General features: G+C 37.8%; 1 protein-coding gene across 1 annotated transcript; it reads left to right on the top strand.

Moving 5' to 3' along the window:
- Positions 1-676: 676 nt before the first annotated feature.
- LOC109425144 (uncharacterized) lies at positions 677-16,284 on the top strand. The gene is made up of 3 exons (XM_062850964.1): positions 677-836; positions 914-1,252; positions 15,939-16,284. The coding sequence occupies exons 1-3, from the start codon at positions 774-776 to the stop codon at positions 16,110-16,112; spliced, it is 576 nt and encodes a 191-aa protein (XP_062706948.1). The 5' UTR covers positions 677-773; the 3' UTR covers positions 16,113-16,284.
- The last annotated feature ends 9,781 nt before the right edge of the window (positions 16,285-26,065 follow it).

The raw sequence follows: 26,065 nt of genomic DNA, 5'->3' as shown, positions 1-26,065 counted from the left end.
TGGTTCCACTTCCCTATTTCAAATTTGATCTCAGAGTACCTCCTATTGGTAAACCAGAAAACCATTCCCTCGAAAACTTTAAGTGATATATAAAAAGAAGATTGTATACCTACATTCTACATTCATACATACCTAGAGAATTCCTGCAAATGATGTCAGAAATATCACAAAATCGATTTTTTTTATTATTGAGAGCTATCATAAGCGAATCATTACGAACGACAAAGGTTATCTAAAACCTTTAAACATTTTCTGTAGTGATTGTATTCTCCTTTCAATAATTCCTGAATCAAACATATTGTGACCAAGCTTTTCACTTCTCAAACACATGCAATTCCAGAGGCTACTTATTACATAATCTTAGAAACATATAGTCAATTAACGTATCATGTTAGCAGATCATCCTATTAGCCAGTCGAATTGTTGGGTGACTACACTAAAATGTAAAACACCATGAATCGACAAATTTGCATACAGGTGGTAGCCGGCCAGATCACCTGTTAGTCAGGTACTAAATGTAACCACAGCTCCGTGATATAATTCAATCAGTAATTGAAATGACAGTTTTAGTTAGGCTGATTGATTTTTCCTCTGATAAGTAACGTATTTAGTGCGTTTAGCATATCATTACCGTAGCATCACTGGATGTAATTATGGACGCACGAGCACTGCTAGCTCAGGCCAGGCTATCATTTGAACGGTATAAAAAGATGATCGTCTTTTTGCATTCCCTCATTTCGAAAGTAGTGTATTAGGTCATAAAGTGAGTAGATATGCTAGGAAAGCATTCTATATTGTTTTTCGTGGCATATCTGCTGAAGTGCGCACATGGTCTTGTGAGTAACGGTTCGGCTTTTTTTAACTATCCATGCCACTGACTTCATTGACTTTCTCTCGTTCTACATCCGAGTAGCGTGTCAATTTGACCACGTTCGCCAACTGCCAGGATGTGACACTGGATTACGACAAAGTTCCGGTCGCGTTGACCAAGGTTTCGTACGACCGGGATGCCGATGGCGTCTGTAATACCCTACATGCCGAGTATGAAATCCGAAAGAGCAGTGAGGATGTCGAGTTTGAATTAGTGCTCACCACGTACAAGTGTCCGCTGGGAAGTACCGCTATTTGCTTGGACAATCCGAAGGAGTATATCGAACCGATGCATTGCGACCGATTCCACTCGGACGATAGTGGGCCGTGGTTTATGTTGGCTAGTTCCATGACCAATGGAGATAAATGTGGACGACACGAGGTATGATTAATTGTTTTTTATCGCTTGTTTTTTAGAGAATTGTATAGGGAAGTGGAACCATCTCGGCAGGGCTCCTATTTTGAGCACTTTTCTGCTATAACTCAGCCAATTTTAAAACAATTGACACAATTTTTGGTACGCGGGGAGATACGTATAGTGTAGGTACAACATTTCAAGTCGATTGGATTGACTGAGTTACTGCGATGAGTGCCCAAAATACCGGCCCTAGCGTTGTGTAGCCGAAGTGGTAAACGCGTGGATATTCAACACGACCATAGTAAGGGTGTCTGGATTCGATTAACCCACCTAGGGTGTTAGGGTTATCGCACTACGTTGGCGTAGTGCACGTTCAGTGTTCCTGTGTGAGTCGTATTGACCCCAACATCTTACTAAGGATTTTTCAAATAACATTTCCCTTGACTTTCTTGGGCATAAAGTATCTTCGCGCCTGCCGCACGATATGCATTTGGATATTGTTATTAGAAGAAAAAGTTCTCAAGTCAGTTAATAACTGTGGGAATCCGCATAAAAAAACTAAGTTTAGAAGCAGGTTTTCGGACGTTACGCCAAGATGAAAAAGGAAATTTCTTGGAGCAGCTTGAAGGTGTTCCTTTCAAAGTCGACAGGATTTTCATCAAAAATACCCTCGAAAACTTTCACAGTTTTGCGAGTAATTTCCAGATATTTTCATGAGAAAAAAAAAACTTAAAAAATCCCTCGAGATTTTACATTTTAAATTTCTTTTGGAACTCTGGAAATATATCACTGACTGTCGAGCATTAACAACTAAGAAGTATGTAAGCTGCAGATGAAAAAAATGCATCTGCCCGTAGATATATAAGGGCCTGTTCATAAACTACGTAGACTCTGAGGGGGGAGGGGGTGTTCTGGCTAAAGTCTACTGTCCATACAAATTTCGAAAATTTTGTATTGATGAAAGTCTACGAGGGGGAGGCGGGGTGATATTAGATTTCCAAAATTGAGTCTACATAGTATATGGACAGCGTCTAAGTAATTTTCATAGTGTTTAATTTTTCGATAAATGTTATGTGATTTTTTTAAATTTTTGGTTTACCCTTGTTTCCGTTCCGGAAGATGCTGGTAAATGACTAATCTGATCTGGCCTTTAAAGTTGTAGAGCTGTAGTTTTTTTTTATTGAACGCGTTCTTTACAGCTACCTAGCAAAAGCTTACGTATTCAGTCGCATGTGTTAAAATATATTGGTTAGTAGGGTGGGGGCAAGATGGGTCACCTAAGGATGGATCACCATAACTTTGTATATACAAATCGTATTGGTTTGTATTCGTCCGCTACTCTTTATTACACTAGTTAGCTATGCTAAAAGTCGATAAAAAGTTCATTAATTACAAAATATGACGTTAAACAAGCAATTTTCAAAAGTGATCGATTTTGCACCGTGAAAAAAGTGCGGGGCAAGATGGGTCACCTTTTAAGTAATTCACATTTTCTCAACGAAAAACGTCAAAATATGAGATTTGTTCGGCATTCATATATGCTCTATATAAATACTGAGTAAACAAGAGCTACTAGTGAACATTTTATAAATTTATTTGGAATATAAAAAACTTTACGATTCGATGTTTTCACTAAAAAATTATCATAATTTTATGTTATAATTTTGAGCGTTCATTCCGCTTGATTGAAGTCATTTATGAGATAGTCTTGTAATAAGAAATAAATAACTTTGGAATGCTCCAAAAATACGTTCAAAATTGAAGGTGACCCATCTTGCTCCGCGGCCGTTTATATGGGGATTATATGGAATGTATCGCATAAGAAAAATGGCTAAAAGCCATTTTATTTTTTAATTCCAATGAGAGTGAATAATTTTTCAATCAATGCTCCAAACTTTTGTATATTCATGCTGGTCATCTAACAAAATTATTAACATAATCAAAACATAAGTAATGCGCCCGAAAATGGCACTGACCCATCTTGCCCCGCGACCCATCTTGCCCCGCCCCACCCTACGCTAAGTAGGGCCGGATTTACAAACGTGGGGGCCCGGGGCCACGGTTTGTGGGGCCCTCCTTCTAGAGTATATATTTTTGCTCATATAGAAAGGAAAAAAAATGAGGAAACATATTCACTGTTATCTACAAAAAAGTATCGATGTCGTTGTGGAAGAATTTATCTACAAATTTATGCAGCATTTTCCTCAAGGAATCTATCGGTTTTGTCAGAAGTTCATCGTAAGTTACATTCTTTACCTTTGCGTAATCATATTTTGAAGTTCATTTAACTGTATTTTTTCAATGTTTACCCGATTTTGATGAAATTTTGACAGAACAACCGGAAACTACTACCGTTTCATAGAATGCACCGGTTGGTCAAGTAGGATGACTGGTTCCGGGTTTATACGAAAACCCAGTGGGGTACGTCGGTTGGCCAAATGAGACCGCCTTCCAACAATATTCTCTACAACAACGTTTTGGCAATTTTTTCAATCTCTTAACGATGCATGTTTTTACAAATAGGAACCAATTTTAAAAATTGGGACGAAAATCGGTTAACGCCTAAATTTATGCAATGTGTTGTGGTGGTTTTCTTGTGAAACTGGCAAAACTGTAGGAGCTTAAAGGACAGTACATAATGTTGCCAGTAGAGTGAGTTGTTCATTGGTTGGAAGCCTTTGTTAGTGGCTGATAGTAACACTTAAATGTAAGTTAAAACTATTGTAATTAGTGTTTAATCTTTTATAATAATAAAGAAATATTTCAGCATTGAAGCTGCACAAATGAAATGCAGCAATCAATAGGTGTTTGTCAGTACAAAGACGACGCTCCCAACACAAGGACTTATAATTTTATGTTGCTAGAACTGTTGTGTCCAAAATTTGGTAATGTAAATGTCTAATACAACTCAACAAGAGAACTCAATATGCGTAGTACATAATAATATGTTGATGTACACATATCAGTCCCATTTTGCTGGATTTCCTATGTAAATGGGACAGATATGCGATTCACGGCAGTACAGTAAAAACAAATAAAAAATACGCACTGTTGAAAATGCTTTGACATCCATGTGCACAACAGAAACATGTGCTCGATGAATAAATTGAGAATTGAGTTATGAAAAAAACCACGTACGCCGGTGAGACTCGAACTCACGACTCCCAATTCGCTAGACGGACACAACAGTGTATGTGTTAGATGTTCATCCAATCCCATCCGAAGGAGGTTTGGATTGTGAAAAGAAGCTAACCATGTGCGATTGTGGAATCGAGTTCAGTTCCACGCCTACTGGCGACGGAGATAGTTGAGTGACTCAGTAGCTTGAAGGAATAGAAGCGCCCGTCTATCGAATTGGGAGTTGTGAGTTCAAGGCTCACCGGAGTACGTCGATTTATTTTCAAAATTCAAATATCAATTTGTTAATCGAGCACATGTTTCTGTTGTGCACATGGATGTCAAAGCATGTTCAACAGTGTAATTTCCACATGGCTTGGTCAGTCAAAGCCATGCGTGCAGAAAAACAATCAAAGTTCCCCGTTTTACGGTAGGGAATTGTGGGTAAAATAAACAGGGGGTGGGGGGGGGGGGTAATGAACAGGGTGGTGTTTTACAGCATTGAGGCTATTTTTGCATATTTTAACGACGGGTTTCTATGCAACAACATAAATTATTGTACTTCTGCTGATATTGGACTTATAAATTGACTAAACCACTTTAAAATGAGGAAAATGGCGAAAACTATGCAAACAATATGGTCTGATGTAAAACTGAGCTAATCGTAATTAAGGTCAATTCGTTCATTATTCGCAAATTTCTACATGTGTGATACCATATTTTAATAATTTACTCCTAAAACAAAATATTTAGCGAAGAAAAAAAAAGTTATTGTTTTTAATAAAATTTTAGAAATAACTTTCAAACACACAGAGCTTGGGGGTAAAATGAACAGTTGGTTCAAACTTTATATAATTTTTACAAGATTTTGTTCAAACTCAGTATACTGAAATCCCTAACATATCGTTACATAAATAGAGTAAAAAGTTAAGAAAACATATCTTACTTTAACAAAATAAGATTATTATTAGAAAATCCGCCTGTTTTAGTACATTTTTTAAAATAATTATTTCAGTACATTGCAAACTTTATATAAGAAGTTTCAAAATCGTAGTACATACAATTTACATCATATTTACTGACATGTAGTTGAAAATATCGAAAATGTACGTTTAAATTAACTTTTAAATATGTGTTCATTTTACCCCCATCGATTGTTCATTTTACCTTCACTGTTTTACGCTACTCGGTTTTCTAGCATTTTTTGCAATCGAAAAAAATTAAAGAAAACAGTAGTTTCGAGCATTTTTTTTTCTTATAGCATGTTTAGAACATAATACCATCTACGATATTGGTAAAAAAGAACGATTTTAACATATTTCCATTGAAAACGACGCCGAACGCTTATGGTGTTCATTTTACCCCCATTTCCCCTACCTCGGAATCCTGAACAGGCCACTATAGTTCCAAATGACCTTAAAGTGTCTAAAGATATGAATACTTTATGATTCTGATGTAAAAACTTATTGTTCCATATAAGATCTGAAGAAAAAAAAAACAACGAAAACGTCTCATTTGGACAACCGGGGTACCCCACTGGGTTTCCGTATAAATCTGGAGCTGGTCATCCATCTTGATCAACCGGTGCATGAAATGGTAGTCATTTGTTCTGTGAAATTTTCATCAAAATTGGATAAAAATACAGGCCCCTGGCATGAATGAAATATATCGTAGCCAACATCTAACTGCCTTATACTCATATTCGTGCAAATTGAAATGAGCGTGTAATCAACAAACGCAGCTTTTGTTTGATGTTTTGAGCCACATACGAAATCACATTCACAATGCGTGTTTGTTGGGTTGCTTTATTCAACTAATCGCATGCTCCTCTTACCGTACATTAATATTAAAGCCATTTTGAAGTGTTTTGTGATCATAACAGGTGGAAAAAATGATTTCAAAAACTTATCAACAAACCAAAATAAACGTTAAACAAAAAATTGTTGATGTTTTCGCATTTGACAGTGGGCGCTATTTATTAGCGCCCAGGACATCCTGTCTACCATGATTCCAATGCATTGATATAGGCCGTGTCAGGGGCCTGTAAAAATAGAAGAAAATAGAGCCAAATGAACATCAAATGAACCAAATGAACATTATAGTGCTTGAAAAACGTCAGGGACGCACAATGGTCCGGTTTTAAAAAAAGCTGGCAGAAATTCAATTTTCGAACATGTCTTTAATGTGTTGACGTATATCAATCAGTCATATATAATATCAAGAGCATTGAATGTCATTAAAAGAATTGTAAAATATTGATTTTACATCTTGTTACAGCACTTAATAGCTGCTTATGGAAAAAAATGCTGAATTTTTGATAACGAACACATACGAGCTCAACCACTACAAAACTCTAGTAATATTTGTAATTCAAATGATTCCAAAAGTGTATTCGAAAGTCCTTGTGTATATCGATCATTTTCAATGGAACGAGAGATAAAAAGTAACATTTTTTAGCAATTGTCATTGCTAATTATTAGTACGAGAAATTCTTACACTTCAAAGTGTCTTAATAATTTCTCCCCGCTACTCCCCGCGGGGATATTCCGTTCAAATACTCGTTTAAGTATGCAGAATCTATTAAGACAAAATGCAGCTGCCAAGAGCTGCCAAAACTTCAGCGCCATGATGATATGTATACCGTCAAATTGTATGAAAAACAGCCATTTTGTTTGGATTTTGTTCGCAGAAATCGACAAATAATGAAAATGCCATTAATTTAAAATTGAGAGCTAAATCATTTTCCAATACATTGGTTTATGCTAAAACTAGCAGACTACTATGATTTGATAAATTTTACCAGGTATGTTCATATCAGATATGGACCACTGTGGGACGTAAAGGTTAAGTCCAAAAGAAAATCTCAACAGCATTTTTCTGAAAAAAATCAGAATGAAACTCTTCAAAATAAGCCACCTCAAATGCTTGCTAGAGTTCTACTAAAAATGTTCAACAGCTCTGGAGTTTGATTCGAATATGTAGGTCATAAGTTTGCTAAATAAAATCGAAACCTTTTATTAAAAAAAAACTTCTGAATTTCGATAAAAGAATAATTCTTCAGAATTTCAACAAGGATATTCAACAGGAACAAGCACGAATATTCTGCAGGAACTCCATTCTGCAGCGTTTTGGAGATCCTCCAGAATTCAGGTGAGATTTTCTGGAAAAGTATCGTGTGCATTTATACAAGACGCTCATTACAGTTACTTTTTTTTAATTTTCTGAAATGACGTGTGTTATGAAAATACATGCTGGTGAATCGCCAAATTTTATATCAACCAAAAGTGGGTCGCAAGCTGAAGGAGTTTCAGACCCCCTGTGAGTCTATGAAGATGAAACAATGAACACAATTCAAATTTTGCACACAGTCCAGGACCGGATTTAATGGGGGCTAGGGGCACATAACATAAGTGGAACTCTGGCTCAAAAAGTTGATGCCGTTCCGAGTTAGTACGCTGGTATACAGGGCATCGAAATGTCAAATGCGTTATAACATTATTGCCATACCATTTTTCAGCATGTATACCATTTTTCATTGCTGTGAAGTAAAACAAAGACCTCATAGATTTAGACTGGCAGCACGAGGAGATCTAAAATAGGGCATAAATTGCGATAAAACTTTGTAAACTCAAGTCAAACATTCGTTTTCTAGCTTTAAATATAAAGGGAGATCGATATGTGAAACGTAAATATGTTATTTCGATGATTTCAATGAATTTTTGATAAAATGAATAAGTGAATTTCCAGCAGCTAGTTTTGCGCATATCTCAGATGCCAATCTTCGTTCCTGCATTCTTTGTCAAAACTGGAATACCGGTTAGATCAGATAAAAAAATAAATGACAGTTCGACGCCTTTTATAAAAGATATAACAGTTTCGCGTGCTGGAAAAGGACACAACTTTTTCCTTCGCTCTGACTATGGAGCTCCACTTATGTTATGTGCTAGGGGGTCATGACCCTGGCTCCCAAATTTTAGGGGCCTCTCCAGAAGCTCACTTTACAAATAAACATGTGAAATAAAAAAAAAAAAAAACAAAAGTAGTGCGAGAAATATCTCTTGATTTGATTTTTATCATAATAACCATCAATTTCAATAGATTGGCGTGGGCTCCAGAGGCACATACTCCTGCAAAAGGAGAAATTCGAAAACTCTGTAGAATTGATAACTTTTTAGTTCCTGCTAATTACTCGTATTTATTTTTGTCGAAAACTCTTCAAAGTATTTTGATAAATTTGCCACGGAGTTCTTAGAAAAAATGTAAGAATATTTATCTATCTAATCTTTTCTGTATAGGAATGTTTTTGAAATGAACCTTACAAGTCCAGGTTATAAATTAAAAAAAAAAAAATATCGAGTTAAATGTTGTTCCATTTAATTTCAACCATTTCTATTTAACTCAATTTTTTATACTAATTGAAAGTCTCTCTAATAAAGACAAATCAATCAATTTTTATACTAATAGGAATACTTCTGCTCATTTCTCCTGGCTATGTCCATACAAAGACCTTACGGGAAATTTATAAGCAATATCTGGAGAAGTCCTATGAGTTCTTGAGATGAATTCAAGAAGTTTTGCATTATTATTTTTTTGTTTGTAAAAATTGCCCAAAAATTCATACGAGATTTCCGCTTTCAAGTGCTAGAAATTTCACAGGTAATTCTATTCGAAATGAAAACAGAAATTCAATCTCGGACATTCGTTAAAAATCGTTCAGCAGTTTGTGTTAGAATTTTCGCAAAAAATAGTCCCATTGCTGAAGTTTCTCTAGAAATTGATTCTGTTGAAAACTCTGGTATGTGTATGGACAAAACTGACTTAGCGCTTCTATTGTAGCCAGTATCTCTTTTAATGCAAAACTCAAGTATTAGCTTGATTTCTGCATTTTTCCTATAAAGTATTATAATTGAAACCTTTTATTTGACACATTGGTAGTTTTCATAGGGTATTGGTTCCCTTCTTAAGCATGTGGCTCCCATTTTCATCCTACGAAAAAAAAACAAAGCATTGAAGCGTTGTTTGTTTTGTTTCATATTCTTGTATTTTTTGTTAGAAGTGAGCACGCATGAAAACAAAAAGAACGGAATCAATCGGTGCCGTAATCGCGTGTTTTCGAATAAGATGAATATGGGAACGTGAGATTAATGATGACACACTTACCCTATGATTATTGCAATAATCATGGTTATTGTTATAAAAAAAAATATTTCCCTTAGACTGGCCAAAAACGGTGCCCGCACTCTAGTACTTATCGCTGAAGGAGTTGCTGATGCTGGTTGATTGAAATGATTTTTTTTTTGTGGAACCTAAGCATAAAAAACAGACAAACAGACGTAACACTCTGATAATTATTCCCATCTTATATCGATTTAACATTTTTTTTTCAAAATTGGTTAGGTGGCCGGCCAACTGCCCACCTGTACGCTCGCATCGTTTATGTTTGAGTTTGACGTTTGCTCACTACCTCTATCTAGTTGATGCTCAACTAAGCTCAACCAACCCTTTTAGCATTGGGCGAATATGTTTCCGTGATTATTATTTGAATCGAAAATTGTTCGAAGTGTTACGTCTGTTTGTCTGTGTGTGTAGTATATCTATCGTTATAAGTCCATGTTTCAATATTTTAAACTTATGGATTTCATTTAGTTTTAATACAGTTTCAACTTGTAAGGGATTTTTTTTATAATTTCGAAGCATTTTTTTAGTTTATGCAGTCTCTCCGTTCCGATTTTGCGTTTAGGTGCCATTACACTGTTTCTCATTATCGTAAATATTTGTCATTGTAGTTCGGCATTCATCCAAGGTTTCCATGATTCACGTTGTGTTGGTCATTTGTAAGGCTTGTTTTTTTGGTCAAATATTTGTCATGTCTAATGAGACCTTATCAGGTATCAGAAGGCCGGCTCCAGAGGCACGTTATCCTCCATTTGGGACATTTGTGTCATCGCCATACATATAAGCCTATTTCATCATTTACCTGAGGGAGCATGGGACAATGGATGGGAATTAGGAAACGGAAAGGGAAAGGTGATGAAATAGGAAGGAGTACCCTAGAAGAGGGAATGAACGCATAACCGCAACGAGAGCTCATAGCCCATACCACAACAGGTTTAATCAATGTCCTGAAAAGGACACTGTAAAACGCATAAAGCGTAAAGAGAGCCTATAGCTCATTGGAAATAGCTTGTGACGTCATGCGACTTTCAATATGACATTGAAAGGCTCGGCATCGAAAGCATCCTCAATATTCAAGAAATCACCCAAGAAAAACTTCGTTTGAGCGAGTACTTTCTTGAAAACGTATACAACTTTGTGTAAAAGAGTCACTGTGGACATCCCAAATTGGGAGGCATGTGAGTTCACATGAATAGCCATGTCAGCCAGACGAACATCACAGATGTGATAATCGATGCGTTTCAAGCATTTCAGAAAGATCGAGGTAACTAGGAACTCATTCCTTCTTCATACAACGCACGCACCCTTTCGGGATAAAACTATGGAGTAATTTCACGCCATGAAAATATCCCATAGAAAACTACAAGAGTTCAAAACATGTTTGAAATACTCATATCCCTCTGGAAAAAAATAGGACAAAACACCATTTGCTCCTGGAGATTTGAAATAAGCAGGGGGTTTGTAGCCCACTAAGTCAATTATAAAGCTATAATTCTCTGGCGGAAGCTAAAGATCCGTAACTATACAAAAAACTGGTTTATCCGAAGATATTTTGAACTTGAACAGATCAGAGTTTCATTCAGGAATACCTCTTGCAGTCCGCACAGACCGCAGAGGACAAGCTTCTTTCAAAGCAATAGTTATACCACAATGGAGGCCGTTGTAGGTACAAAACCAATTAGTACAGGTTCCCTAGTTTATTGAGCAGGCACGCGTGAATATGCAAATTTTGCGAAGGATCACTAAAAAGTGCAAAGAAGGTCAAATGGAGACGCCTCATCTGACACATGCCTTTCAGTCACATCATGACAAATTCTGCTAATACAGAGTTGGGTTAGATGCAATTCTATGTTAAGTTATCCATGAACTGTACTATGTACCTAACCCAGGTAACCGATAAGCAGTTAAAATTGCATTTATTTAGCACTATATGCGCCTTTACTGCTGGTTATTAAATGCGTATATGTCGTATATGCGCCATAAGTGCTAAATTAATGCAGGTTTTGGCCCAATATACGGCTGATTAAATGCTTATCTTTCCTATCCCCAAAAAATCGAACATAAACAAAAATATTTTCCCCTGCGCATTTCAGTCGCATCATATTCTTCCCTTTCTATTTTTACTCACACTCTCCTGTGCGACTTTGGGGCTGTTGTTTATTTTTGCAGTTGTTTTTTGCTGTTCCCGCTGAAATTGGGATTCGATCCCACAATCCTCTGACAGATGATGATGCTGAGCCGCGCTACCGGATGAGCTATAAACGATCAGATAATGTGCGTTGATTTTTTGATCTATTAAAGGCTTGAGTACCACACCGGCAGTTATTTTGCTGTGCCCGGACAACGGCTCGGAGAAGTGATGATAATTAAACCATCCACATAATACACGACGGCATAATTGGTTTCTTATTCCATGCGATTTATTTGGAAAATATTTGTTCTCTCATTGATTTATTTTGTTGCTACCAGTAAATGATAGGACATCTGAATGGTAATGGATCCTATAGTCGTGGTACATGAATTGAAAAGTTGAAAGGTGTAACAGTTTTAGCATCGCTCATCTCTCTTAGCAATTTTGTGGCAATAAAGTAGCAGTTAGGATGCTTGTTAACCAAAAAATATCGTGCATTTGAAATGCTACACAACAGCTGTCAGATTTTAAGGAGCATTTGAATTGCTAATTCAGAGCAATTCGGCAGTCGAACTGCTATGATGCAGCAGCAAGCAGATATAATGCAGTTTTATAGCTGAAATACAGCTTATTTAAATGCTAATTGGTTACCTGGGAAGTAATCCATCAAACTGAAGCATCTCAAATTAATGTTTGAGCTATTTCAGATGATGTAACCATCGTAGCAATACTGCCAAATATCAGCGAAAAGATGCTGAATACAAAAGCTTGCTTGAAGGCATCCATAAGGAAAAGTTGAAACATACTAAGATATAGCATCCTCGAGGCACGACACTCCATTTATAATGAAAGAAGCAAAACTGGGTTCACAAGGTAAACTATACAAAAGTTACCCTACAAAAATGAACTTTTTGAAGTAGAGCCACTTGGGCTACACACGCTTTTTACGCTGAAAATCGATCTGAGGTTTCCTTGCCGTAGCCACTACTCAAACTAGACAGGATTACACTCTTCACAATCACAGCACAAAAAGGGAACATCAACGACAAACCGAATCGGTGTCAATTGAAAAACGCCTATTAAGCGAACTCATATAGGTGGTAATGTAAGTTAATTTACAACATTTGAATAATCCCGCCCTTATTTAGCCTCAAATTTGAGTCTTAAGGCGAAACTGGATCCATTGCCTCACTTTTTGGTTTTTGATTTTTTATAAAATAACGAAGCAATATTTTCAAAATCGGTTTTCGTGCACATGTGGAGTATGGATCGAGGTATCTCCTGATTTTTTTTTCAGATGGAAAATGTTTTTAGTTTTTGCGGAAACCATTTTTAAACAAAATGTCACAAAAAAATGGTTTTTGCAAAAAAGAAAGACATTTTCCACCTGGGAAAAATTCAGGAGATACCTTGATCCATTCTCTACATGTGCACGAAAACCGATTTTGAAAATATTGCTTCGTTATTTTATGAAAAATCAAAAACAAAAATAATAAAAAAATGCTTCCAGTTTCGCCTTAAGAAGGGCAACTAATTATCTCTGAGAAACGCAAGGTCCACTGCACTATTATTTAGCGATTTAGCGTTTAGGTGCCATTACACTGTTTGTCATTATCGTAAATATTTGTCATTGTAAGTTCGGCATTCATTCAAGGTTGCCATGATTCACGTTGTGTTGGTCATTTGTAAGGCTTGTTTGGACAAATATTTGTCATGTCTAATGAGACCTTTATGCAACAAGCTGAAAAATAATGATTTTTTCAGCATGAGTCCGACATTAATCCAGTGAGGCTTGCCGAGTTGAAAAAATACGACGTAATATAATAATTTATTTATAGAGGAAACTAAAATTATGGCCTACTGACTCATTTGGCCTTATAAACTTCGGTCTAACAACCCGTTCGGCCTGATGTACTTCGGTCTGATGATCTGATACCCACCCAGGTAACCAATAAGCAGTTAAGATGGCATTAATTCGGCACTATATGCGCCTTTACAGCAGGCCATTGAATGCTAATTTGCCCTATATGCGCCATAAGTGCTACTTAAATGCAGGTTTTGGCCCAAATTACGGCTGATTAAATGCTTAAATTTCCTATCCCCCAGATTGTCAAAAATAAAAACAAAACATTACCCCTGCCCATTTTACGGCCCTTTCTCTTCTATTTTTATCCTCACTCTCCTGTGCAGGTTTTGAGGCTTGGGGCACGTTTTGAAATGCTGTTGTTGTTTTTTTGCTGATATCGGCGAAATTGGGATTTGATCCCTCGGGTTGGCGGTGATGCTGAACCGCGCTACGATGTAAGCTATAGATGATTAAATAATGTGCGTTGGTTTATTGATCAATTTAAAGCTTGAATATTACACCGGCAGTTGATTCGTCAGATATGCTGATAATTAAATCAATGATGTGCTGATGTCAGATGTGCTGATAATTAAATCGAACCATCCAAGGAATTTATTTGTCAAAGTCCTTTTGTTTTTAGTTGCTACTCTATAAATGACAGGACAAGCGAATGATAATGGTATCTACAGCCGGGGCACGTAAATTAAAAAAAGTGGAAATGTGCTGTGGGTTTAGCATCCCTCATCCCACTTAGCAGTTTTATGGCACTAATGCAGCAGTTGCAATGCTTGTTGACCAAAACATACCGTGCATCTGAAATGCTACATAACTGCTGTCAGATTTTAAGAAGCACTTCAATTGCTAATATAGGGCAGTTTAGCAGTCAAATTGCTATCATACGGCAGTAAGCAGGTCTAATGCAGATTTAAAACAGAAATACGGCTTATTCAAATGCTCATTGGTTACCTGGGCACAATTGGGTTTTTAAATTAAGAAAAATGTATCGATTTTTTGATTTTATACAAAAGAGCACCTTTTTTTGAGCCGCTATGGTTATTTTCAGATTTTTAGAACTTTATTTTGGTACCTAAAATCAATTTCAAAGAATTTTTTTGAAATCACCTTTTGACAGCTGGGTAACTGCTTGACAGCTCCACCCAGTACAAAATGCGACGAGGGGTGATTCGACAAATCGCTCCCATACAAACTTCAAATTAATTTTTAAATAGGTTCCCGGTCACCAAAATTCATGAAAATTTGGATTTCGGCTCAGTTTCCCAAGCAGATTCAGAATATGGAATTATCTCAACACCGCTAAAGAAGCTAATTGGTGTGCGCTGTCCAATATAGGACATCCAAAGAATTCAAGGAAATTTCCATTACGAAAAGTTTCTGGACAGACCGGGAATCGAACCCGACACCGGTAGGGGAGATTGAGGAGACTTGATCCCTGGGGAGACTTGTTCCCCCCATATTTGCTCGGAATCAAAAACATTTTTCTTCTAGCATTTTTTTTCCAAAACTACTCCTGGACAAACGACTATGTTTTGGCTACAAGTGATTTCGATTGTACATTGCATTATTTTTTAACGGCTGATAGTTTGTTTTCAGTCCTTCAGAAATCTTTTAGGCGATTCCGAAAAATCTCAATAACTTTATGAAAATTGAACCAAATCGTGTCAAAATTTAACAGCACATAGTTTAAATAAAATATTTTCAAACTTATTTATCGAAATAAGGCTGTTGTTAACATATTTTAATTCATTCAGCTTAGTATACAACAGTGACATGGGGAGACTTGATCCCTCGAGGATTACACACACATTATACATGTGAAAAATAAAATTCTATTCGGAAGCCTCTATTTACTTGGAATTCTAGTCTATTCAACGATAAAATGTGTCAGATAATTATAACTTTAGTACAAACCAAGAAAAGGGGGATCAAGTCTCCCCATTTTGAAAATACGGCATATCCTTAAAAACTTAAGGAAATCTTACAATTTCAAACACTCCAAATTCATCGAAAATACAAGAAAACTTGAAAAGAAAATGAATAGGAAGCTTCTGGAGATATTTTCCCTTCAAATTATTCATGTGCTCAAAAGGGGATCAATTGTCACCCATTTTTAAAAAATACATCATAAGACATGCCTCCATAAAAACACAGTTTTGAAAACTTTAACAATAATTTAATTCTGTTGTGTATTAACTTGCAATAGATGTTTACCTGCTATTTTGTACGGAAATCGGATCTAGTTTTGTGTTTTTTTCTTAAAGTTTCAGTTAAATTAAGAAAAAGGGATCAAGTCTCCCCAGTCTCCCCTATTGTTGAATATCCACGCGTTTACTTTTTCGATGGATCGATTATGGGTTATGGACCAAACCATAGCGAAAATAAAATCGGTTGACATTATAGTTTCTTATTTTTCCTTTTACCAGGGCGTTTTCAACTTAGACGCGGCTGTCCTAAAGATAAACTACCTCCACAGTTACGTCGAAATGGGCAAGGGTACGTACCGGGTGCGTATGCTGTTCCACGTCCCTGGTACCGACTTGGCGGAGAAGAACGTGAAAGGATGCTGCGAAATGGATTTCGATGTAATCGATGATTGAATAAAAAGCAGTTTGTTCTTCTACGAACTGCATAATATCATGATGACCCAATGGCGATCGTTCCCTCGGACTTTCTTCTAGATCAGTATTGCAGTAACAATTACCATAACTAATATAGCTTAGAAATCACTTAATACAAACAAGTAAAACAGCAGCGACATGAATACATAAATTTTATGAGTTTTTCTTACAATATTTTTATGAGGATTCTCGTCGATGAAACAACGTGAGCGCTGAAAAGCGACTTTGTGATCCACGTTATCATTTTGCGAAGATCCACGCTTTAGAAGGCATAAAAATTGATGTATAGTTGAATCATAGAGAAACTAACGTCACACTCCACTCGCCTCCCATCGAACACATTTATAACGGTTGATTCAAATATGCGGTAGTTGGTCAATTGACCACTCGTGGCGCTAGTATCGTTTTTGCTCTTGTTTGACGTTTGCTCACTACCGCCACCTAGTGGTGGTCCGGCCAATTACAGTACGAATAGAATTAGGCGATTTTGATTTCGTAACGATGTTTTTCAATAAAAAAAATTCTAAGTGTTTCGTCTGTCTGTGGATAAATCTAGATTGAGTTTAAATAAGGGCGAAAGTAACATGAGCGAGTTCTCTCCATCGACTCTCTCTGCTTCATATTAAAGTGACAAGATGCAAGTATGGTTGCACTTTTTGGTCATAAATCGCTAGGTTGCGATGCAATCTAGCGTCTAAGTGTAAAAAAGTTCGATTGAATTTGCATCTTGTCACTTTATTTTGCAGAAGAGAAAGTCGATGAAGAGAACTCTCTCATGTTACTTTCGCCCTTATTTAAACTCAATCTAGAAATATTACGCGTTTTGCCGTAGATAATGTACAAAATCACTCACAGGTGGTCGCCAGTACATCATATCATGTTCGTGTCTTCTGTGTGGAAATTTACCGTGTCTTCGATTAAATGCAACCGCGCATATGTATTAGCGTTTCCGCATCACTTTGCGCGATAATTTGTCTTGCCACGCATAATAATGGCATTGATATCTGGACTGCGCAGAAACGCGTAGTCTCAAATAAAAGTGCGATGTTGCATCAAATCGTCTACACGGCACTTATTCATCATGAGCTAATAATAAAAATTATTCTGGAACGATCAAACGGATCAAACCGAAAATCGAACTTTTATTCGAGATTCCGCACTTCATTGTCGCACTTTTAACCACGCAATGCGCAATATCATTCAGAGACAAATATTGTTGGATTATTAATAATAATTGGCACGGATTATTTAAAAAATTGATAGTGGGCCATCTGTGTCGCTTGAATCGTTTTTTTCGGGTTTGATGTTGTTTCCGAATCTATGATTTGAATCGCAAAAATGTTCCAACGTCTGGTGTATTAGGTAATCAGAAGATCGGCTCCAGAGGCACGCTATCCTCCATTTGCTACATTTTGACCAGTTTTGAACGAAACAATGGGCCATTTTACGAAATGATAACAATGTTGATGATCCCTGATAGAAAATATCTTAAAAATACGATAAATTTTATTGTTACAACACCATTTTTTCGAAAAAAATTCACCATTAAACGTATTGTAATTTACACGGCACACTCACCATCACCCCTATTGTTCTATACTATTCGGCGAATGGTAAATGGCACTTTTACAATAAAAAATGGTGGTCGTTATGTATCTTAACCATAAAATGTTGAGAAAATTTTCATACACTTTTTCGTGAAACACAATAGAATGTATTGTGTTTTTATGAGGCATTTTTAGTACAATTTTCAAAAGAAAACAATATATTTTAATGTTTTTTCATTGTTCTTACAATACAAATACAATGGCGTCAAATGAATCGTTGTTACAATAAAAATACAAAAATATTTGTTGTTATTTGTTTTCGCTTTTGAAAATCCATAGTATTTATATTTCCCGCTAACATTTATATCCAGCATTTACGAGCACTAACGGCCGCCAGAATGATATGCACATTTTATGATAAGAATCAAACAATCTGATGTCTGGATGCTTGGTAGCTGTTGATAAGATCTATCATCAATCTTTTCAAATAACTGCCAAATATCACAAGTCAGACCTCAGGTCGTATGATCCATACCATAAATCGTTCACAATTCATGTGGCCATTAGTATCTGTAAATGCTGGAGAAAAATGTTACCGAGAATTATGATTTTTTTGGTTTTTCAAAGGTGAAATCTGTTTACATAACAACAAATATTATTGCATGTTTATTTTACCATCGGTTCAATTGACCCCATTAAACTAATTGTATTTGTATTGTTATCAATGGTAGTTTACTATTTACTAGATTCCTTTAATTAATTGGAAAACATTAGAAAAATCATTGTTCATCTTTTTCTTGTCGTAACGTCCTCACTTGGCTATTATTATTATTATTATGGCGCCAGCACCAAACCGAATAGCAACACATTTCGACTAGCGACACTTTTTTTAAGTAAGTAAGTACAGCGCACCCCACCTGTGTGCGTTCAATGATGCACTATCATTTACGTCACTGCCGATGTATGTTGTAAAAAACTCAAAATTAGCAAAAATACTTTTCTCAAAAAACGTTTTTTTGATTTCCAATCGAATTCATAATATACAAACATTATCCAAGGGAAGATTCAAATATTACGTCCATCGTTTTTCTGGATTTCTAGACTCCCCCTCCCCCCTCTGTCACGCACTTTTCCTATATCCAATACACGTACTGTCACACTTTTCTAGACCCCCCCCCCTCCCCTCTATTTACTTGGAATTCTAGTCTATTCAACGATAAAATGTGTCAGATAATTATAACTTTAGTACAAACCAAGAAAAGGGGGATCAAGTCTCCCCATTTTGAAAATACGGCATATCCTTAAAAACTTAAGGAAATCTTACAATTTCAAACACTCCAAATTCATCGAAAATACAAGAAAACTTGAAAAGAAAATGAATAGGAAGCTTCTGGAGATATTTTCCCTTCAAATTATTCATGTGCTCAAAAGGGGATCAATTGTCACCCATTTTTAAAAAATACATCATAAGACATGCCTCCATAAAAACACAGTTTTGAAAACTTTAACAATAATTTAATTCTGTTGTGTATTAACTTGCAATAGATGTTTACCCCTCCCCAAAATATTGGACGTAATTTTTGAACGTTCCCCAAGCAACAATAATATTTATTGTTATTTATTTGCTACGAATTGTTTTAAGTGTAATCGAGAAATAAACTCTTTTTTAATAAAAAGTGCATGAGAACTTTGCATGCACTTTTGCAACTATATAAAACAACTTCAATTAATTTTCACTGATAGTAACTTTAAATTATTATAGAACTATTAAAAAACAATCCAATCAATAAGTCACTAATAAAGCTAATGTTCACTTATTGTACGAACTATATGAGCTTGATTTCTATTGTAAAAAGTAACAATATATCTACTATGTGTTTTATTGTGAACAATAAAACCAGTCATATGCTAATAATATTTACCATGTAATGAATGGTAATTTTTTATCCGGGATAATATTGATTTTCATGGGTTAGGACGCTACCTCTTGTCAAAATTTCATTCATAAAATCGGCTCGTAAAATGGACTAGGGTAAACAATATAATTTGGACATATAGGGTATGTGTTCCATCATTAATCTCACGCTCCCATATTCATCCTATTCGAAAACAAGCGATGACGGCACCGATTGATTCCGTTCTTTTTGTTTTCATGGGTGCTCACTTCTAACAAAAAATACAAAAATAAGAAACAAAACAAACAGCGTTTCAATCCTTTGTTTTTCGTAGGATGAAAATTGGAGCCACATGCTTAAGAAGGGAACCAATACCCTATGTAATTTGGGCATGCACAGCGATGTACCTATGTCTGGTTCCAAGGAGCTTATAAAAGTAGACACTTCAGGCGAAGACGGCTAATAACAAGACAGACATCTACCCTCTTGCTCCATATACCTTGGGAGCTACAAGCACACTAGCGCCACGAACGACTTCAGGGAACAACATCATGAATGAGTGTGCATGCGATGCTACTATTTCCCTGTACGTGTTTGCATGTGCACGCACACAATCATGTTTTAATGTTCCTGTGAATCGTTGAGGGCGTTTCAACCATGTCGCCTGCAACAGGGTGGGAGCTATCGAGCTATCTGTCTTGTTATAAGCCGTCTTCGCTTATAGTTATCAAAATAGATGCCTGTTAAGCGGAGAAATTTGATTATTTTTAAGAAAATATTTGTTAATTTATTCTACTTCCATAATTTAGCAGTATTGATGGCTAAACATTGAGATAAGTGCCCTATTCAAATTATATATATCTGGGTGTCCAAACATTTATTCGGTGTCCAAAATGCAATTCTAACAGGCGCATAGAAATTGTGATTCTCTCAGCTTAAAATGCTTTCGTTAAGGTTTTTGTCACCAGGAACGCAAAGTACTATCATATTAAGCCTATTAATAACTGCAAAATAATCAATTGCTATCTGAGGAAGCTAGGGGACAATTTTTCCAACGTTGTCCTCAGCCTGTCCCAAATACATGAATTATTGCGCGCAAACCCCCGAGCAAACCCCAAAATTTTATTCCCACCTTTGGGTTTCCGCGCCGAAGACCCAGCGCCGGATTCGGCGACAAAGAAACGTGACAGCAGTCGCCGTACAGTTGGCAATCCTGATATTTGACGGCGGCCGCCCGTTAGTTATACAGTCACTATATACCAGCCTCCTGTCAAGCGGCCATGTTTTTGAGGTCAGCATCAAAATTCAGGAACGATTATTGACTGTGGCTGAATCATATCAATAACAATTATAAAATTTATGAAAACTTTATTCCCGTGACGAAGACGAGCTGATACTATTACGACTTCATTTTTGAATAAATAATTGCAAAATTAAAAATCATGTTTTGCTTAAACTAACGATTTTAAAAGTTGAAAACAAAAATTGGTTGTGAAAAAAAGTTTCGCCGCTTTTGATTTTTGCTCCTGGAATTATGTTTGTTTACAAACTTTGCGCTGTCATGGGGAACCAAGCCGCCGAGCCGCCGCTATTGCATTCAACGAGGCGGCTGAAAGTGGGAACCAGAGATGTTGGCTCGTTATTTTCCTGTGGGGTAGTATTGCGGTGACAGGAGGCTGCTATATACACAGTCTGGCGGACTGTCACTTTCGACCGGAGCCAATCGAGCATGACGTCATAGTGTCCACACCGATAAATGCTACACCGTGACGTCATGCTCGATTGGCTCCGGTCGAAAGTGACAGTCCGCCAGACTGTGTATATAGTGACTGTAGTTAGTTATGGGAGTGGATTGTTGTCATGCAAATAGAGATTTTCGCAGAAAATGCATGTGTATTAACCCGAGCAGGAGAAAATAGCTGAAGAATACCAAACTCAGGTATGGAAAACCGAATACCTACAACCTGAATGAGGTATTAAGAAGCCCTGCATAAGAGGTAAAATACCTAAAATAATAACTGGTGTATATTTTGGGCATAACACGTGAATAATGGCCTCAGGTATGACAATACCTAAAAAATAATCGACGATTTTTCCACACAAATAGCGATTTTTCCATAACTGAATAATACCTCAAGCAGTCCTCAACACCAAACCAATAACTCGTTGAGGTATTTTATCAATTCCTACAAAATACCAAAATAGGTTATTTTCAAGACCTGGGTAACCGACCAATACCTTGTCTTGGTATGATACAGTCCGGATTCGCTGGTTGGGTCACGACTACGCCCCGATTAGCGAATCGTGTTCGTTCGTTGGGGCAACTGACAACTGATCAAAATGCTCTAGACACACGCAAGTGACGAGAAAAAGGGCCAAACACAATGACAACGGCAAAACGGAACGGAACGGCAGGAACGGCAAGCACGGAATGTACTAAAACTGCCGTTGCCGTTGTGCCGTTCCGCTTTGCCGTTCCCAGCTCACAATGAGAACGGAAAAATCTTGTGTAAATGAATGTTTGCTTGTTATTTATTTTGATTTGCTCTGTTTAAATAATACAACCGCACAAATTCGCATTCTGATATTTCTCCTGGAATTCATTCTGAGGTTTTTCCAGGTGATCTCTATGAGACATTCCTAGGAGTTCCTACTGGGATTCTTCCAAAAGTTCCTTCCGAGATTCCTCTAGGAGTTCCTTCAAAGATTCGTCCAGGAGTTCCTTCCAGGATTTCTCCAGAAGTTCCTTCTGGAATTCCTCCTGGAGTTCCTTCTAAGATTCCATCAGGAGTTCCTTCCTGAATTTCACCAGAAGCTCTTTCTGGGATTTCTCCAGAAGTTCCTTCTGAAATTCCTCCAGGAGTACCTTCTAAGATTCCTACAGGAGTTCCTTCCAGAATTCCTCCAGGAGTTCTTTCTGGGATTTCTCCTGGAGTTCCTTCCTAAATTCATGCAGGAATTCCTTCCAAGATGCCTCCAGGAGTACCTTCTGAGATTTCTCCAGGAGTTCCTTTTGAGATTTCTCCAGGAGATCCTTCCGAGATTCCTCCAGGAGTTCCTACCAAGATTCCTCCTGGAGTTCCTTCCAGGAGTTTTTTTTTTTTTTGGATTTCACCAGGAGTTTATTCTGGAATTTCTCCAGGAGTTCCTTCCTGAATTCCTTCGGAAATGCCTTTCGCAATGCCTCCAGGATATTTCTTTCTGGGATTCCTCCAGATGTTCCTTTATAAGTATCCTGCAGGATTCCTTCAGGAGTTCTTTCTGGGATTCATCCAGGAGTACGTTCTGGGATTCCTCCGGGAGTTATTTCTGGGATTCCTTCAAAGTTCCTACCGGGATTCATCCAGGAGTTCCTTCCGAAATTCCTCCAGGAGTTCCTTTTGGGATTCATCCAAGAGTTTCTTCCAGGATTCCTCCAGAAGTTCCTTCCAGAATTCCTCCAGGGTTTTTTTCTGGGATTTCTCCAGGAGTTCCTTCCGAAATTCCTCCAGGAGTTCCTTCCGAAATTCCTCCAGGAGTTCCTTCAGAGATTTCTCCAGGAGTTCCTATTGGGATTCATCCAAGAGTTTCTTCCAGGATTCCTCCAGGAGTTTCGTCCGGGATTTCTCCAGGGTTTTTTTTTTGGGATTTCTCCAGGAGTTCCTCTCGGAATTCTTCCAGGAGTTCCTTCTGGATTTTCTCCGGAAGTTTCTTCTGGGATTCCTCCAGGAGTTCCTTCCAAGATACCTACAGGAGTTCCTTCCAGAATTCCTCCAGGAGTTCCTTGCGGGATTCATCCAGAAGTTCCTTCCGAAATTCCTCCAGGAATTCCTTCTGAGACTCCTCCATGAGATCCGTCCGGGATTTCTTCAGGAGTTCCTTCTAAGTTTCCTTCAGAAGTCTCCTCCGAGATTCCTCCAGAAGTTCCTTCCAGAATTCCTCCAGGGGTTTTGTTCGGGGATTCAATTCAATTAAATTCACTTTATGAGGTTTTCAGTCGTTGGCTGGTTTATCTCATAGGACCATTGTTCGGGGATTCCTTTCGGAATTCCTCCAGGAGTTCCTTCTGAAATTCTCCAGAATTTTTTTCTGGGATTCCTCCAGGACTTCCTTTTAAGATTCCTGCAGGAGTTCCTTCCTGGATTCCTCCAGGAGTTCCACCTGGGATTTCTCCAGGAGTTCCTTCTGAGATTCTTTTAGAATCGTTTTCGAGGTTTCTCCAGAAATTTCTTCCGGGATTTTTCCAGAAGTTCTTTCTGGAATTCCCCCAGGAGTTCCTTTCGGGATTCCTCCAGGAGTTCCTTCCGTGATTCATCCAGGAGCTCCTTCCCGGATTCCTCCGAAAGTTCTTTCTGCGATTCCTACAGGATTTCCTTTCTGGGATCCTCCAGGAGTTCCTTCGAAGACTCGTCTAGGAATTCCTTCTGGTATTCCTCCAGTTGTTCTTTCAGAGATCCCCCCAAGAGTTTTTTCTGGGATTTCTTCTGAAGTTCCTTCCTGAATTCCTGCAGGAATTTCTTTCGTGATTCATCCAGGAGTTCCTCCCAGGATTCCTCCAGAAGTTCCTTCCTAAATTCCTCCAAGAAATCTTTCCGAAATGCCACCAGGAATTCCTTTGGAATTCCAGGAAAGGAATTCCTTTGGAATGTCCTTTCGAGATGCCTCTGGGAGTTCATTCTGAGATTCCTGCAGAAGTTTCTTCCTGGAGTTCCTTCCAGGATTAGTCCAGGAGTTTTATCTGGGATTCCTCCAGGAGCTCCTTCTCCAATTTCTACAGGAGTTCCTTCTAAGATTCTTATAGGAGTCTTGCTGAGGAAGTTGTTTCCGAGTTTCCTCCATGAGTTTCTTCCAGGATTCATCCAGGAGCCCGTTGTGGGATTCCCAGAAAGAACTTCCGAAGGAATCCCGAAAGGATCTCCTGGATGAATCCCGGTGGAACTCCTGGAGAAATCGTAGAAGGAATTCCTGGAGGAATTTCGGAAAGAACTGCTGGATGAATCCTGGAAGGAACTCCTGGAGGAATTCTGGAAGGAACTCCTGAAGGAATCTCAGAAGGAACACCTAGAGGAATCCCAGAGGGAGAAGTTCCAGAAAGAATCCCTGGAAGAATTCCTGGAGGAACTCCTGGAGGAATCCTAGAAGAAACTCCTGGATATATCTCGGAGGAGACTTCTAAAAAATATCAGAAGAAACTCCTGGAGAAATCCCAGACGCAACTCCTGGAGGAATCCTGGAAGAACTCTTGGATGAATCCCAAAAGGAACTCCTGGAGAAATCTCAGAAGGAACTCCTGGAGGAATTTCGGAAGGAACTCCTGGAGGAATTCTGGAAGGAACTTTTGGAGGGATTCTGGAAGGAATTCCTGGAGGAATCCCGGAAGGAATTCCTGGAGGAATCCCGGAAGGAATTCCTGTAGGAATCCCGGAAGGAATTCCTGGAGGAATCCCGGAAAGAATTTCTGAAGGAATTGCTGAAGGAATTCTGGAAGAAATTTTTGAAGAAATTCGGAAGGAATTCCTAAAGCAATCCCGGAAGGAAATTTTGAAGGAATTCCGGAAGGAATACTGGAAGGAATCCCGGATCGAATTTCTGTAGGAATCCCTGAAAGAATTCCCGAAGGAATCCCCAAAATAGTTGCTGACGGAAATCTGGATGGAAATTTTGAAGGAATCTTTTAAGGAGTTTCTGAAGGAATCCCGGGAGGAATTACCGGAGGAACCCTGGTAGGAATTTATGGAAGAATCCTGGGAGGAATTCCTAGAAGAATCTCGGGAGGAATTCCTGAAGAAATCTCGGGATGACTTCCTTGAGGAAACCCGAGAGGAATTCTTGGAGGAATGTCGAGATGAACTCCTTGAAGAATCCCAAGAGGGATTCCTGGAATAATCCTGAAAGGAATTCATGGAATACTTGTTATCTGAAGTAGGAAGTAGTAGAGGAATCCGGGAAGAATGTCTTGGAAAAATCTTGGAAATAATTCCTGGAGTTATCCTAGGTGGAATTCCTGTAGGAATGCCGGATTTTACGAAGTATCCTGGAATGATGTCCTGGAGGAATTTTGGAAGGCAGTCCTGGAAGAAGCGCGGAAGAGTCTACTGAAGAAATCATGGAAGAAACACATTACATTCCTGTATGGATTTACTGAAAAAATACCGAGAGGAAATCCTTGCGGAATCCCGTAAGTAACTAAATCATAGAAGGATTCACTAGATGAAACTCGGAAAATGTTTTCGTCTTCACTGCAGAAACCAGGAATTTCTGAAGAATCCTTGGAAGGAACGCAGGAATGAGCTGCTGGATGAATTGTTTAAATATTCCCTGAAGAATGATTTGGTAATACATATTATTTTCGATGTACTTTCTGGATGAGAAATATCCGTAGAAAACCTGAAAGATTTCTGATTGAGAATTGAACCATAAACTTTGATCTTCCTTCTGATGTAAACATTGCCCACTAATCATAAAATACGGCAAAAAGAAGAAACCAATGTTATGGTTCGTCTCTGCCGTT

The sequence above is a fragment of the Aedes albopictus genome, chromosome 2, assembly GCF_035046485.1.
Source record: "Aedes albopictus strain Foshan chromosome 2, AalbF5, whole genome shotgun sequence".
NCBI lineage: Eukaryota > Metazoa > Arthropoda > Insecta > Diptera > Culicidae > Aedes > Aedes albopictus.
The sequence above is the reverse complement of the archived record's forward strand: the minus strand, read 5'-3'. Positions and strand labels throughout refer to the sequence as shown.

What these genes read in the sequence shown, in the direction of transcription:
- LOC109425144 (XM_062850964.1), top strand. Translation starts at nt 774, where the DNA reads ATGCTAGGAAAGCATTCTATATTGTTTTTCGTGGCATATCTGCTGAAG. An exon ending in TGAAGTGCGCACATGGTCTT is followed by an intron (nt 837 to 913) that starts GTGAGTAACGGT and finishes ACATCCGAGTAG; the next exon opens with CGTGTCAATTTGACCACGTT. An exon ending in ATAAATGTGGACGACACGAG is followed by an intron (nt 1,253 to 15,938) that starts GTATGATTAATT and finishes TCCTTTTACCAG; the next exon opens with GGCGTTTTCAACTTAGACGC.